The sequence below is a fragment of the Podarcis vaucheri genome (genome assembly GCF_965113315.1).
Source record: "Podarcis vaucheri genome assembly, chromosome: 2".
NCBI lineage: Eukaryota > Metazoa > Chordata > Lepidosauria > Squamata > Lacertidae > Podarcis > Podarcis vaucheri.
In genome coordinates, this window is record NC_138760.1 from 105,073,259 (window position 1) to 105,088,652 (window position 15,394).

The 15,394-nt window shown below is 42.2% G+C and overlaps 1 protein-coding gene across 4 annotated transcripts in view; it reads right to left on the reverse strand.

The window, feature by feature from the left end:
- The window catches only part of SLC25A26 (solute carrier family 25 member 26), a 140,029-nt gene that overhangs the window by 48,617 nt on the left and 76,018 nt on the right, over nucleotides 1–15,394 (reverse strand). For 3 of the 4 annotated variants that reach the window (XR_014216082.1, XM_082210653.1, XM_082210651.1), the window contains one exon: nucleotides 4,651–4,695. The exons of the other annotated variant lie outside the window; for it this stretch is intronic. Coding sequence is in view for 2 of the 3 variants with exons in the window: in XM_082210653.1 (XP_082066779.1) it covers nucleotides 4,651–4,695 (45 nt within the window). In the remaining variant the exon portion in view is untranslated. The remainder of the gene's footprint in view (nucleotides 1–4,650; nucleotides 4,696–15,394) is intronic. 4 annotated transcript variants of the gene reach the window in all.

Below are 15,394 nucleotides of genomic sequence, written 5' to 3' on the forward strand. Positions count from 1 at the left end.
TCCACCCCAAAACTGCCTCCAGACACCGGCTTAGGAATTATTACTCAAGTTATCTGAATTTTACTGGCAATAAACTGTTTAGATTACACTCTCTCCGAAACCCCAATTGCCTATTTACTTTGTGAGCTGAATTCCACCAGTGTACTTCATGCCCTATGTTTAAAATACATTTCACCTCCAGAGCATCTTGAATGTATCCTAAAGCAGCCTTGTATTCTGAGAATCACTACATCACACTCCTGTTTTTAAATGTGGTTGGGGTTTTGCTTGGAAAGCACACGGTGGCTCTTTCCCTCCTCCCCTTAATGCTGTCATCTCCATTGTCTAGAACAAAATTATACCCTGTTTAGCAATTACTGTGTTGGGCTAGTTCTACAGTACACAACTTAAGGGAAAGCTGCCACAACACTATGGTATCACGGCAGACTCCAAATAAGGCAAGTGAAGTTATCCTAAAGGTTGAGACGATTCCCAGATGCCCGGATGACAGACACCTTTGCCAAAAAGCACCTCATAAACAAGCCAATTGGTTTCATAAGACCTGATATGTTTGTTAGTAATAGATTCAGCAGTTCCCAAGTAGGTGCACATCACTCTAAACTGGAAATCTCGGGGTTTTGAAGCTAAGGCCTGGTCTGGTGAGCTACCACAGACTGTGGGTGCTTAAGCCACTGGAGGCCTTGCGAAGCCCACAAGGAACTGAGGATGTGAAAAATCAACCACACTGTTACAGTCATACCTTGGAAGTCGAACAGAATCTGTTCCGGAAGTCCATTCGACTTCCAAAACATTCAGAAACCAAAGCGCAGCTTCTGATTGGCTTCCTACTACAGCCAATCGGAAGCTGCAGAAGCCCCATTGGACGTTCAGGTTCCAAAGAACGTTCGGAAACCGGAACACTCACTTCCGGGTTTGCAGCGTTCGGGAGCCAAAACATCCAAGTACCAAGGCATTTGGGATCCAAGGTACGACTGTATTGCAAGTACAAAATCCCTGGATTTCTGAGATACATACTAGGGGCCTGGTCTCCTTTCTTTGCCTAGCCAAAAGAGAAGGACCTCCAAAGATGAGATTGGGATACTGCCATTCTAGGCACTGGCCTAGCCCAGGCATCCCCAATCTCGGCCAGATGTTTTGGAACTACAACTCCCAACATCCCTAGCTTACAAGACCAGTGGTCAGGGATGATGGGAATTGTAGTCCCAAAACACCTGGAGGGCCGGGTACGGGGATGCCTGGCCTAGCCTTTTAAACTTCTATGTTTTTCATGATGTGAGGAGGGAAACAGGTCAAAGATGCACCTCTTTGCAAAACATAAATAGAAAACCATCAATCCATCAGCTTTTGTGTGGGCTGCATAATTTGTAGGCCTGACTATTCACAAGTTAGAAGAATGCAGGGACAAAACATGTGAAAAGGCTCCCACATGCCTGGCAGTGCAATTTCCTGCTCTGAGACAACTTTCCTCTACACCCTATTTACCAAAGCATCTTCAGTGGTATTTCAAAATGTGTGGGGAGCCTCCATGAATAACTCCCACTTCAGACTGGAGGGTAACTGAAAGAGCAACTGAGATGAAGCTACTGAGCTTGTCCACACACTCTCCTGTACATTTACACTCAAACTTAATGCAGAATTCCTGAATGGTGCTTATTTCTTATTTTTTTACTAAACACAGATGAGGTAGCTGGGATGCTGAAGCAATGCTTGGGGCATGGTAGTGGACTGAATGAGGGTGGATAAACTGAAACTCAATATAGAGAAGACAGAAGTACTGTTATGATTCATCTGTCCAGGTGAGTTCAGCCAGGAGGATGAGTTGCAGTCCTTCAGAAGTCCACAGTTTCAGGAGCTCTTTTATCCTTTAACAGTGCTTTGCCAGTTTCACTGGCTCCCATTCTGTTTCCTGGTCCAATTCAAAGTGCTGATTGTGACACTCAAAGCCAGGCTTCCTCAACCTTGGCCCTCCAGATGTTTTGAGACTGCAATTACCATCATCCCTGACCACTGGTCCTGCTAGCTAGGGATCATGGGAGTTGTAGGCCGAAAACATATGGAGGGCCGAGGTTGAGGAAGCCTGCTCAAAGCTATTCGTGTTTGGAGCTAGGATTCTTGAATGATTGCTTGCCTCCACATGCACCCAGATGAGGTGTGGTGGATGGTTGCTGGGGGAAAGGACCTTTTCAATGGGGCTACTGAATGTCCTCTCCAGAGAAGCATGCCTGGAAACTACTCTTGATATAATTTCAGCTCAAGGCAAATACCTTTTTTATTTTCTCAGGACTTTAAAATCCATTTAATTCTGACTGGTGTTGTTGTTGTTGTTGTTGTTGTTGTTACATGCATTGTGGATTGATGTATTTTTAATCAACCTGTATTGTAAGCAGTGAGAACATGGCTATTGTTTGCCATATTAATATTTAAAATAAATAAAATTATTTAAATGTTTTGAGTTTCTTTATGGCTTTCTGTCAATATTATACCCAAAGCATTCATAATTCAAGAAGTTACAATCCCTTTTAAGCCAAAACAAAATTCGCAAAGGTGTTTTTGAATGAAAATTCCAGTTATCAAATGTCAAAAAGAGACATTCTCTTTATTTTTCAAAACATCTCAAATTTACTCTTTCACTTACAAAGGCATTCTTTATCAAATAATATTAGAGCTTAGAATAATGCTGTATTTCCTAAAGTTTCTGCCACCACGTCCCATTAGATCAGGGATTGCAAACCTTTTTGGATCGGGGGGGATTCATTTTGAATTTTCAGGGTGCCAGTCACAAAATGGCTGCCATGGGGAGTGGCATAACACAATAAGGAGAGTACGGTCATGGTGAAACTTTTTCCATAACTGTTTTTCCATACAAGAAAAGGCTTAACATGTTGAATTTCTGCCTTGGAAATAAGGCCATAGCAGGAAAAGTGTATTAAAGAGCAAAAGAAAACAGCAGCAGTTTAGAACTCTGGTGTGCAAACAATTCACTTATCAATCGCATCTGTAGCTTCACTCATAAGCTAAAAACACTGACAGGCAAAAGCAGCCAGGCTGGCTCATTTCACAGAAATGGCTTAAAGGAGTTCATGCATATTATGCCTCATAACTTTATTTCTAGAAGGACTATAGGCTTCTTTTTAAAAAAATAAAAAATAAAGCTGGGGCCCTTGCCCTGGGGCAATAATGAAGGCCTTAATGGGCACCATGGCATGGCATGTGTGGGCACTGGACTGGGACTCCTGCACTAGATTACTATGAGAATTTTTTTATAATCCATCCATACTGAATATTCAATCAAGAATAAAGCAAGCGTGATTAGAAACACTATTTTCTTTGAGTTATGTGAAGCTACAGATTTGGGCTTCTTCCAGCAGGGTAACTTCGAACAGAAAATATATTTCACGTTTCTTTTCATGTCCCTTGAGCAAAAGCCTGGTAGTGGATGAAATTTACTAGCATCTGACAGCAGTTTGGTGGTTTATGTAAAATTATTTTGTGGTCTCAGTCAAGTTCCAAGTGGGCCAGTGGCTTCAACTCCAAAACCACCAGTACAATTTAAGTTAACTATGCCTCAGAAGATAGCGCAATGCCTCATTTAAAAGAGGAACTGGCTTATAAAACCACCCTAAACAAAAAAAAATCTCCCCGGGACCACAGATAATAATTGATGACGTGTATTACTACAGGCTAGGCGGGCAGGATTTGCAACCAATTCCTTTCCCTTTGGTTAAAACCCAAATGATATAACACATTAAGCCCAGAATATACAGCACTGATCATTTAGCTTACACTTAAGACCCTGGGCAGGAGTTACATCCAGGAAGGAGGGGAGGAATAAGGGCTGAAGGAGTACGAGTAGAGAAATATTGGCAATTTAATTTAGCTTCAAACATCCTAGGTTGTTTCAAGCACTTACACGGTGCGCATTCTGAAGCTGCCACAAAGAATTTGGCTCCAATCCTATACAGCCTGCAGCTAACCTGCCACCTTCCTGGTGTTGATGAACTCCAAGTTCCATCAGTGCTAGTCAGATTCCCCCAATGGTCAGAGATAATGGAAGTTTTCCCTCAGAGCTGCCACTGCCATTATCTTTTCTGTCCAGCAACATCTCATCGGGAAGGCCAAAGGTTAGCCACCCCACTACACAGCCTTGACTGGGAGTATGTCCCACTGAACTCAATGAGAACTGAAGTTCTGAGTAGGCAGCAGAGGATGGTGGCGCTAGTTTCTTTTATTTCACCCAAACTTCACAAGAAACTATGAGAAACGGTAGTGCAGTATGGTGTCAGCAATGCATTTCTGTCATGGGTACAGCCCAGTGTGTTAGAACAGTGACACTTGGAAAGAAAATAAAGTGGTGTATGATCAGACTGTGTCCATCCACCAAACCTCACAAGCAGGTTTTAGTTTTCCCCTGAGATATCTAGCCAAAATTTACGTGCAGCATACTCATAGGTTACATTGATCTCACATTCACCACCTCCCCTTGTTCCTGTACTCGTTTTTCAGGGTTAGTCTTTCTTGGTCTTAATCACCATTCGGTCATTGATTTGTCCCCAACTGAATTTTGCATTGCATTTATTTTACCTATTTTTAAAAATGGCAACATTCACATTTATATTTTTCACTTTCAAAACCTTTGTATGAGAGACTTACCTTTAAGGACTCCCACAGAGGAAATTGTACAAGGGAGAAAGGAATCTGGAAATGGAGAGAAAAGGGGAAAAAAACACCTGTCATATAAGCAAAAATTATGCTGGCATGTTAGTCGGCTTTCTAAATTGGGAAGTTACTGTTCACTTGTTGAACTGTAGCTTATTAAATTTATAAATCCTGAAGGATTAAATTATGCACACACCTTGTTAGATGGCTGGTTTTGCTACAGAACCTTTGACTCTGTTTAGCACATTCCCTGCCGAGAGGTTAACGTATTGTAATGAGGGTGGGCACTAAGAGTAATAATTGGCACCATCTTAGTATGGTGAGTTTGAAAGTTTGACTCAACATCTGGCAAAGCCATACAGAGGATGGTTTAGAAGCTATGCACAGAAATCTAGCTCGCCAAAGAACTGCCAGCTCAGCTTTAGAGCTCCGCAGTCACAAAGGCTTAGGTTAAACCGAAGACTTAAAGACACTGTATAAGGGAAACTATATTTATGATATCTGGCTCACCTCAATACTGACCACTGGAAATAGAGTCAGTCCCGAAAGTTATTAATAACTTGGGAACCAAAGTTGTCAGCACTTGAAAATGCAACTCTGGAGGTTAGCCATCTAACGTTTCCATCACTCAGCCATAGCTAGGCACCCAAATACTTGTCTGCCCCTCTTTTCAACCTCTGGTTTCAAAAATATAAATGGTTGAGGTGAAAATTTTCCATTCCTCGTCCAAATATTCAAGGGCTTGACTGACAGTGGTAGAAGCCTTGGGAAGGTTCCAATGACTACCACCACATGATGACTTTCTATAGCCTCTTTTAGATAGACACTCAGTTCTGCCAGCAGACACAACAAATGCTTGGTCGCTCATCACTCCTTGCAGCTCCGCAACCCATGGCCCAACAGCCAGTCTCCAAAAAGAATTCCCTCTGTGCATGAGCAAAGGGCAGCTAAATGCGCATGAAATCCATTCATAAAATCCAAGACCACCACTTTATGGTGTGGAACAGAGATTGCGTGAAATCACTCTGGGCCAGTGAGGCTGTGATGAGATATCTGGTTTACTGCACATTTAGTAAACCTTTATTTTCTGCTGGAAGATTAAGAAACTACGGATAAAGACATTAGCTTCTTGCCGTTAAATTGTCCCTTCACAAAACAGTATGAAATAATCCCACAAACCTTAGTGAAACTTTCTCTGTCCTATTTTATTATTAATCCTTACAGGCAAATCCTTGTTTGCTGCTTCTGTGGGACGCCATCAACATAAAGGTACTTTTGTCTCTGTCCCTCTGCATTCAACAAGGTTTAAGCATTGCCTAACTGTGCGCTGGACTGCAGCCATTGTTATTTTATCATGTGCGTTATTTTATCATGTCCATAATGTGTTTTTCCAAAAACTGGTTTCTACAAAGGCGCTAGAAACTTTAAATGTAAAACATTATTATACTATGACTGTCAACATGACAGGCTTCAGCTCATACAAGTTTACATCATAGATTGTAGCTGTCCTATTAAATCTATACAGACTTACAACAAGGAAGAGTGAAGCTGAGAGCCAGCCATTCATTGTGACATTTAATTTAGCGTTATTCTAAAATGCACTCAAGAGGCCTGGCATGCATTGTTTACGCTTTCTTTCTTTTTTTTTATGAAGATGACTAACCCAATACATACATTTTTAACAAAACAGCAAAGAAACAGATGTAACCGCTTAACATTAATCTAATATATTCACTCAAAAAACCCACTTGCATCTGGCTATCTGTCCACATCACCATCTGCTTGTGTCTCAATTTCAACTTCCAAAAATGGAAAGCCAGCATAATAAAATGGGAGTTTGTTGTGATACTAGCTCTTATTTTTCATGGCTATGACTCTCTGTCTTAACTACCGTAGGTGAGGAAACAGGCCTTTCTGCAACAAATGAATCTCATGCCTCTAGTGACATTGTGGTACATGTGGTATTGAGGTTTCTCAACTGCAGTTCAGAGAATGAACATAACATTTCTAGTTCTGAAAGCTTGTTGTTTCCTACCAAAATCTTTGCAATATAGCCAGGCAGTGTCCTGAGTAAGGTCACTCAGTGAAATTCTTGGGAGAAAGGGGTGTAGTGATTGATCCAGCTACCAGAGTAAGAACACCCTTTAGTGGCCAGAGAGATGCACTCCATGCCTACTGGTGAGGCAACACTGCTTTCCCTCCCATACAAATGCCAGTTCCCAGGCAAAGTTGGGCTCAACACTCAATAACTTGTCCTCAGTCTTTGAGGTAAGATGGTAGCCTTCACTCCTTTCCCCTTGTACACATTGCGCACCGACCCCTCTCGCTCTCCAGGCTTCAGCGAAAGCCTGCATTCACCTCATAGGACGCACACACATTTCCCCTTCATTTTTGGAGAGGAAAAGGTGTGTCCTATAGGGCGAAAAATACGGTATACGGAGATGCAAGCCAGTTCTGAAAAAGCACTAGCAACTTGTATTTGGTCTATACCATGGGTAGGCAAACTAAGGCCCGGGGGCCGGATTCAGCCCAATCGCCTTCTAAATCTGGCCCGTGGACTTTCCAGGAATCAGCATGTTTTTACATGAGTAGAATGTGCCCTTTTATTTAAAATGCATCTCTGGGTTATTTGTGGGGCCTGCCTGGTGTTTTTACATGAGTAGAATGTGTGTTTTTATTTAAAATGCATCTCTGGGTTATTTCTGGGGCATACGAATTCGTTCATATTTTTTTTCAAAATATAGTCCGGCCCCCCACAAGGTCTGAGGGACAGTGGACCGGCCCACTGCTGAAAAAGTTTGCTGACCCCTGGTCTATACTTATAATTTCCCTCAATAATTTCCTACCATGTAGGCGGTAAGGTCTCTATCACTCTACATCCCCCTCCATGTTTTTCAACACCACAAGAGTTAAAGATTATTGTCTGGTTCCTCATGTTGCAGCTAATGATTAATAAATGAATCTACACCACTCCTCTGCCAGGCAAAACTTAGCCTGACAGACACCTGCCACGGGAAATTTGTTATCTAGTCAGGCAAGAAGTGGCAGTGAGAAGAAATCAATGTCACTGCTGTACATTGAGCTGACAAACTGAAATCTCATAGGAAGTTTGTCATCGCAAACAAGGAAGAATTTCCCTTGTGGCATCTCAAAGACCCGCAGTAAAGGTCAAACATGGTTCTTATTTATCAGGGCCATGAAACTCAAGCGCTGAGATTAACTTTCTTCCTGCCCCCAATTTCAGGTGCCAAAGCCCTGTTCACTTTACAGCAAAAGGCGTAATATATTTATGAGGAGATAGAGACTTGCAAAAGGATGCCTTCCCCCTAAACAAGAATTAAGTGGGCCTGAAAAAGCAAATGCAATATTATATTTTATATATAGGGGGTGCCCAGGCTAGGGTAGAAGAACAAGCAGTTTTGCCCTTGCATGGAACCAGAATGAGGTGAAGCCCAATTCCAACATTACGCCATCCAAAATGAAAAATTCAACATCCTGAGATTTTTGGCTTACAAATATTTTTAAATATTTCACATTCTAGCCATGTGGGCTTACAACCCAGGCTTGAAAATGTATGAGCAATGAATGCAGGCTGGATTTCAGAGGACTAAGGCAAATGACATCCAAGCCAAGGATAGATCCTTAAACTAGCCCCAGAGCAAAAAGATACAATATGTTTATATAAATCACACACTCACACAAGGAAGCTGATTCATACAGAACAAGGTCAATGGTCCATTAAGCTCAGTATTGTCTACAATGGTAGGCAACAGTTCTCTGTGGTTTCAGATGATACATTCCCAGTCTGAAGATGCTTATAAATGAACCAGAGGCCTTTTGCATGCAGAATAGATGCTCTACCAATGAATTGTAACCCATTCCTACTATTCTCGATGTGAATTATGGCTTAACTTGACACAAATATTAACATTTTTAATATCTCTCTCTCCCTCTCTCTCTCTCTCTCTCTCTCTCTCTCTCATGTCTTTGGCCATTCTATCCTAGCCTCACCAAAGCACACAACTGTGTAATTCTCCCTTTTCCCCTTTCATTTTCCTCAGCAACAAAAGAACAAACACACACACAAAAACATGGCCCTTAAAGTAAATGCTTCCTGATGCAGACAATAAACGTCACCAAATAGCAAGCTCATCAGTGTTCGAAATGGAGGACAAGACAGGAGGGATTCCCTACTAACCCCAATAAACCACAATTCCTTAAATAAACCGTGAATCTCACACTGAGCTTCCCAGACAACAGGGAAATGCTAGTTTCAAGATGAAGATGAAGTCAGTTGCCATGGAAGTTGAACAGGGTTTTTTTTTCATGGGAAACTCAAGGGTACTATTAGGGGATGATTAGCTGCTTGTGCTTAAAATGGTGCCCCTTCAGAGTTTGTGCGGCCCCACAAACCTCTGTGTGTGACAGAGCTCCTCAGACATGTCTGCTCTAGTCACTGTTAGAGTCCGACAGTGGCTGTTTGCGGAAACGCCTCCAACAAAGAAGTTCCTTAACGGAAACACGTCTCCTGGACTCACGACGTGACAGCTTCCGACGAAGCATGGGTCTCCCTGCAATTGCTTCTGACACCTCCCCACTATTTTCACTGGACGTGTCTCTCACCCCTTTCTCCCCCCTGCTTCCTGCCTGCGCTGCTGCATCTCTCTCAGTATCCCTGAGATCCTCCTCCAGAGACCCCGCGCTCCCCCTGCTGGTCCCTGCTTTGGCTGTTGAGTCTCTCCCAGTCTCTGGGAGCCCTATCACCTCCTTTCCCTCTGAGGTCAGTTCCCTGACAGGTACATAGTACCAGCACCTCTTTTTGTTGTTGTTAAAAAGTGTGGCACTTACTGTAACCACTTCATGTTGAGTACCGGCATCTATTTTTCTAGAGAGAGACAAAGCACTGCTCGCAAGCTATCTACCCAACAGTGAGAATGTTAAGAACTTAACCCTGTCGGATCAGACCAAAGGCCTATCTAGTCCAGTTCTCACAATGACTATCTAGAACTGATTGAATTCTGTACCATGGGCTTAGCTTACCATGTGAGTTTGGAATTCTCCAACCAGCAAAACAGAGAGGAGTGGCTTCTGAAGCCACAATGACCCAGAAATCCAGATTGAGAGCTGTGGTGCTGAGCAGAGGGGCAGCCTTCCCAAGCTAAAAGCAGCAGGTTCTTTACCCACCAACATGACCTTCCCATCCACCTCAGACTTTTGATAGGTCGCCACCTGGTGATTCCAAGTGCAATTGAGGGGGGAGGGGAGGAGAAGTAGACCCACTCACATTTGTGTGCTCACAGACATCTGGGTCATTAATATAGAAATTAATTGTTAATATACATACAGTGCTTTCCCTAAGTGTTCGAAAAGTTTCACATACTGGAAGAATAAACTAAAATAAGAATCTAGATGCATTTCACAAACTGCAATCTCACACAAACATTTTCAGAAAATGTTGCATTTTCCAAATCTTTTTTCATTATTATTTAACTACACTTTGACACCATCTTTGAAAGAGAAAAAAGTGGAGACCCAAGCACAGAGTCACAGATACAAAGACCGCTTTCTTTACGAGGTCATTCGAAGAGTGACAAAAATTGATTGGATTCACCGCAAGCCTTTTACAGCTCCACCACAATTAGGGTGATTAAAATGTCTTGGGGTGGTTTGCGAACTGATTGCATTTTGTGATTATTTTCCTAGAGAAATCACCGAAACAGAAGATCATCACGCCCTGCCAAGCATTGATATTTACACCTGAAATATGTTAAAACAACAGTGAAAATGTGTTCCGCACATGTGGATAACTTTCTGCCAGCAAAATGCTGGCTGGCTCCATCAACTCTCCTACAATGTTCACAGAAAACAGACACCAGAATACCAGCTCTCTCTGCCTGTCTGGCTTGATGTTATATAGCTTTACTGATTATTCAGCAGAGTTGACTAACACTAGAATTACTTCCAGACGGACATCAATTATCCTAGAATGTTTTACAGATTAACATTGTCAATTTTCTCTTAGCTACATATACTTTAACTCTGTAATACTGATAATAAGAAATAGATTCATTCCACTCGTGGCAGCAAATGCTGCCAGTTTTATTGCTTTTGTTGTTGAGAATTAACTCAGTCTTGTTTTATATATGGTAGCACGTGGTATATGTTGTTTAAGGTTATATTCCTATACTCCCCAACTGTCCCTGCTTCAAGAGAAACAGCATCTATTTCTGAAGCATACCAAATTTGTGTCACCAAATTAGCACTTGACTATTGAACATGCTCTCCGGCTACAGCAATTTGGCTGGGCCAACAATATCTGCCTTTCTCTGAGCCTAATAGTAGGGTTTCATGATTTCCAGTCCTGAAAAAGAACACACACACAACAAACAGTCTTCCCTTTGTGACAAATTCCAGAGAGGTAGCTGTATTATTTTAATAGAGGAAAAACCACATGGGTCCTTAGATGTTTGTTTATGCTACTCATCTTGGTATGAAAATTTATCTCCACTAGTTTCTACATGGGAACAGGTCTCACTACTCATTCTGATCGGATCTTGTATTCTTTTGGATTTTGTACTCATTTATGCTTTGCACAGGAACGTGACACAGTCTCTTGCACTGCTTGTCCTTTTGTTCTCACTTTGTAAAAGTTTTCTCCTCCTACACATATAATATATACCTACTTAGAACCAAACCAGACATGATGCTAAACAAATCAGTTCAAGTGTCATGTCTATTTTCACAACTTTAAAATAACCAGAAAAAGGGGGGGGGGATTTCATCAAGATCGATATCCTTTTTGAGGTGGAGCAACCAGAAATACACAGAGTATTCCAAATGTAGTTGTGCCATAGATTTGTATAAGAGCGTTATGAAATCAGCTGTTTTATTTTCAGATTCTTTCCCAATGATCCCTAGCATGGAATTTGCCTTTTTTGCACCAGTCGCAACACTGGTTCAGCATCTTTATCGAACCATCAACTATGATCCCAAGGTCTGCTTCCTGGCCAGTCATCCCTAGTTCAGACCACATGAGTATGCCCCAACAATATGCATCACTTTACACGTGTTTACACTGAATTGCATTTGCCAGTTTATCATCAATTCACTCAGTTTGGAGATGCCCTTTTGGACCTCCTCACAATCTCTCTCTTTTAAACAACCCTGAACTATTTAAGTATTGTCAGCAAACTTGGCTACTTCACTACTCACCCCTGACTCTAGATTGGTTATGAAAAGTCTATTTATTGATCTACTTATGAGTGATCATTTATGCCAAACAATTTATAGTTCAGCGGAACTATATCCCACAAGCCTCAGAGGTGCCTTTCGCTGACTTCTTACCAGGTCAAAGAAACACCAATGGTCCCCAACCTAGGACCTATATATTGCCTCAATCCCAAATTAATCCAGATCTCAATGTTTGCATGGGAAAGTTTATTGCACTTATGGGAAGGAATAGAACTGCAGAAACTCTCTGATGCATTCTTATCAACACCTAGGAGATGGGAATTGAATATTTATTCATTCTAGCTATGTGAGTTTTCTATGCTTTACACGGCATGTTGACTTAACAGTACAATACTGTAAGGAGCCTCAACTGTCTATACCATTCGACAGTAAAGTTTGCGAACTCAGAAGAAAAGCTCCAGGGATGCTCAAGTATGAAAAGATGCCGCTACAGTCAGTTTACACAAGTGAGAAAAGAAGCTGGGAGACAATTTGGAAACCTAACTTACAAAACGGGTGGATAAACAACATGGCCTAACAACAGGCTTGATGGACTGCAGAGCAGGGCTTGGAAGGAAGGTAGCAGGCAAAGCATGTCGAAGAGTAGCAAAAGCAGGAGAAAGGCAGACTCATTGAGATCCGAAATAGCCTCCGAAATGCTAGAATTCTTCCACATCAAGAGGAAACAGATGTCCATGGCTGGAATCTGCATGTGGCTTTATTCTCTTCTAAGATACAATAAAACTACTCTTCTGCTGAGGCTTTAAAACTTAAAGTTAAAACAGTGGCATGTCATGCCCAGCGCAGCTGCACCTTCTTCCCCCATCCTTTGTTACCCTTCAAAAAAAAATTGAGTAAGGGGGGGTGGGGTGGACAAACAAGAGCACAAAAAAGAGAGGGGAAAATGGTATGTGCTCTCAAAACAATCTAAAAACTACAGATGTTCCTACTAATCTGCAGCAAGCATTTGTTTATTCAGGTTCTGTCTGTTTCTGAAGCAGGACAGCTTTGCCCTCCAAATTATCTCCCTTTGCAAAACTCTAAAATAAATACTGGAAGAGGAGATCTGTATAAACAGCCTCAGGAGAGAACTAGCTCACCTCGTAGTACTGAAGGCCTTTGTTTAGTCCAACAGGTGTAGCTTTGTTTTTCTGTGGAGATCCTGAATACCTCATCCTAGCAGTTAACACATGGTTAAATTAAAACAAACAAATGGTCTCAATTAAAGCAATGGGTGAGAGGCAGGCAGAGGGGCTGCCTGCCCCCATATGGTCAAGAAGCGTTTCCCCCTCCCCACTTTGCCCAGAGGACATCAAGAAAAGAAGAAATAAAAGGGAAGAATTGGGGGGAAAGGAACAGAGGGTGACTGCCAAGACCCAGAGAATTTTTTTAAAAGTATCACAAAATGCACTAAGCCGTTTCTTAAATTAGTTCTTCTAAGAGAACTGCACAAGGACATTTTTGCCAGCAATTAAGTAAAGTGAGTAAGAGTCAGGTATTTTTATACCCTGTCCTCTTCTTCCCCAGCTGATGGCCTACAAAGCTCAATCACAGCCAGTAGCCTCTTCAGTTTTGCCACAGCTCTCTGGTTCCACCATGTCAGGGGATAACAATGGGCATGAACATGATACACCTGGTTTCTCTCTGGATTCTCATTCCAGCTTCTTGCACCAAGGTTGGAGCATGAGAAACAGGCTTTGCACATCAAAAAAGCAACAGAGAAGCAGCATGGCACAGGCAGAACCTATACTGCACTTTCCGGTATATGGACTAAACCAGATTACCTAGTACAGCACCAACAGCTCCCAACTTTTGGAATGCAGAAGGGCAGATCAACAAGTCCTTGAGTGGCTTGCAGCAATCCAACCCACAGTGCAGTTGATCTCTGGTTAGGAGTGAAGAGAGTAGTATACGTTTTGAATCTTGAATTATCTGCTTCATGTACAGAACAGGGCAAGATACCCTGCTGGCTTCCTGAAGAACTTGACCTTTGTGTAAGTACAGCTGTAATTGTATTTAAGCATTCCAAGAAGTTGCAAGGTTATTCATTAAGGCATTCAGATCTTGCTTGTGCAAAGACTCCGTAACGTCATCATCTCAAAGGCTGGAAAACAATTCAAAGCGCAAGGCTGTTCAACCATCTAGGAACAGAACAAGAAACCTGAAGACGAAGAGGTGGCAAATGATTTCCGACGAGTAGATACAAGTCAAGCCACTTGCCACACCCTTCCCAATTGCCTCGTGGCCCTCATTCATACTGCAAGGTTGCAGTGTATAGGAAGAAGCCACTCCATTCTTAAACGTTGATGAACTCTTTCAGGATAGAGACCTTTGCTCTTCAGCTAACTGGATCACAGTCCCCGTGAGCTTCACCATAATCCCACCTTTCCTCAATTTCTTGTCTCCCAAGAAATTATATTTAAGGAATGGGCCATATCTCAGAGGTGGAGCATCCACTTTGCCTACAGAAGATCCAAGCTTCAACCCCGGCATCTCCAGGTAGGACTGTGAGAGATGCCTGTCCAAAACCCTGGAGAGCTACTGCCACTCAGGGTAAACAACACTGAGCTAGATGGGCCAATGGTGGGACGAAGTAGAAGTCAATTTCCTGCATTCCTATTGCCAGAACCTTGTATTAAGCCTACAGTTTAGTTCAGCTTTCCACAATCTGGTGGCCTCCAGATGTTGTAGGATACAACTCCCAGCAGCCCATCAATGGTTAGGGCTGATGGGAGTTGTAGTCTGAAATGCCTAGAGGGTGGCTGGTTGCGGAAGGTTGGTCTAGTTTGTCAGACATAATCTGCCATAGGCTTTCAGCCCACATCCTTGTGCGACTGGATCTCATACACAACCCCATGCCACCATCACTCCCCACCCCTTCTCCACCAACAGCATATATCTTCTGGCCTTCAAGTTGGGAGAGATCAGCACAACCCCTATTTGGTTTGTGGGTTTCAGACATGCTCAATTAGCATACCTGACACTCTAAATGCCCTCCATCTGGAAATGCTTTGACTCTCAGAAATATTTTGGAGGGGATGGGGGAGAATCAAAGGTTTCAGTTCAATTCCATTGAATGCCCTAGGACACAGAAACCTCACCAACCAGATGTACTATTCACATTTGTGGTGATTTTAAAAACACCAAGATGGTATTTTGTTTGTTTGTTTGCTCCTGTTCACCTGTCCCTTTTGTGCCACATAACATTTTTCCACAACTTTTTTTTCTGTATAGAGCAACATCTCATTTCAATTATCATGTCCCAGTAAATATGAGGCAGTGTATATTTTGTCCTCCAAGTACACCTCTTCACCCATAATAGGATTAAAAAGTTAATTTAAAAAAAGAACAGAAGACAGGCTGAAGGAACTCTTTAGTGAGATCACAGAAATAAATAAGATGCTAGATATCAAAACATCATTGTATACATACCTCCCAGTAAGCAGCCCAAAGTCACTAGTCAAGATCATTTGGGCTGAAATTTCAATGGGAAACCCCAGCATAACAG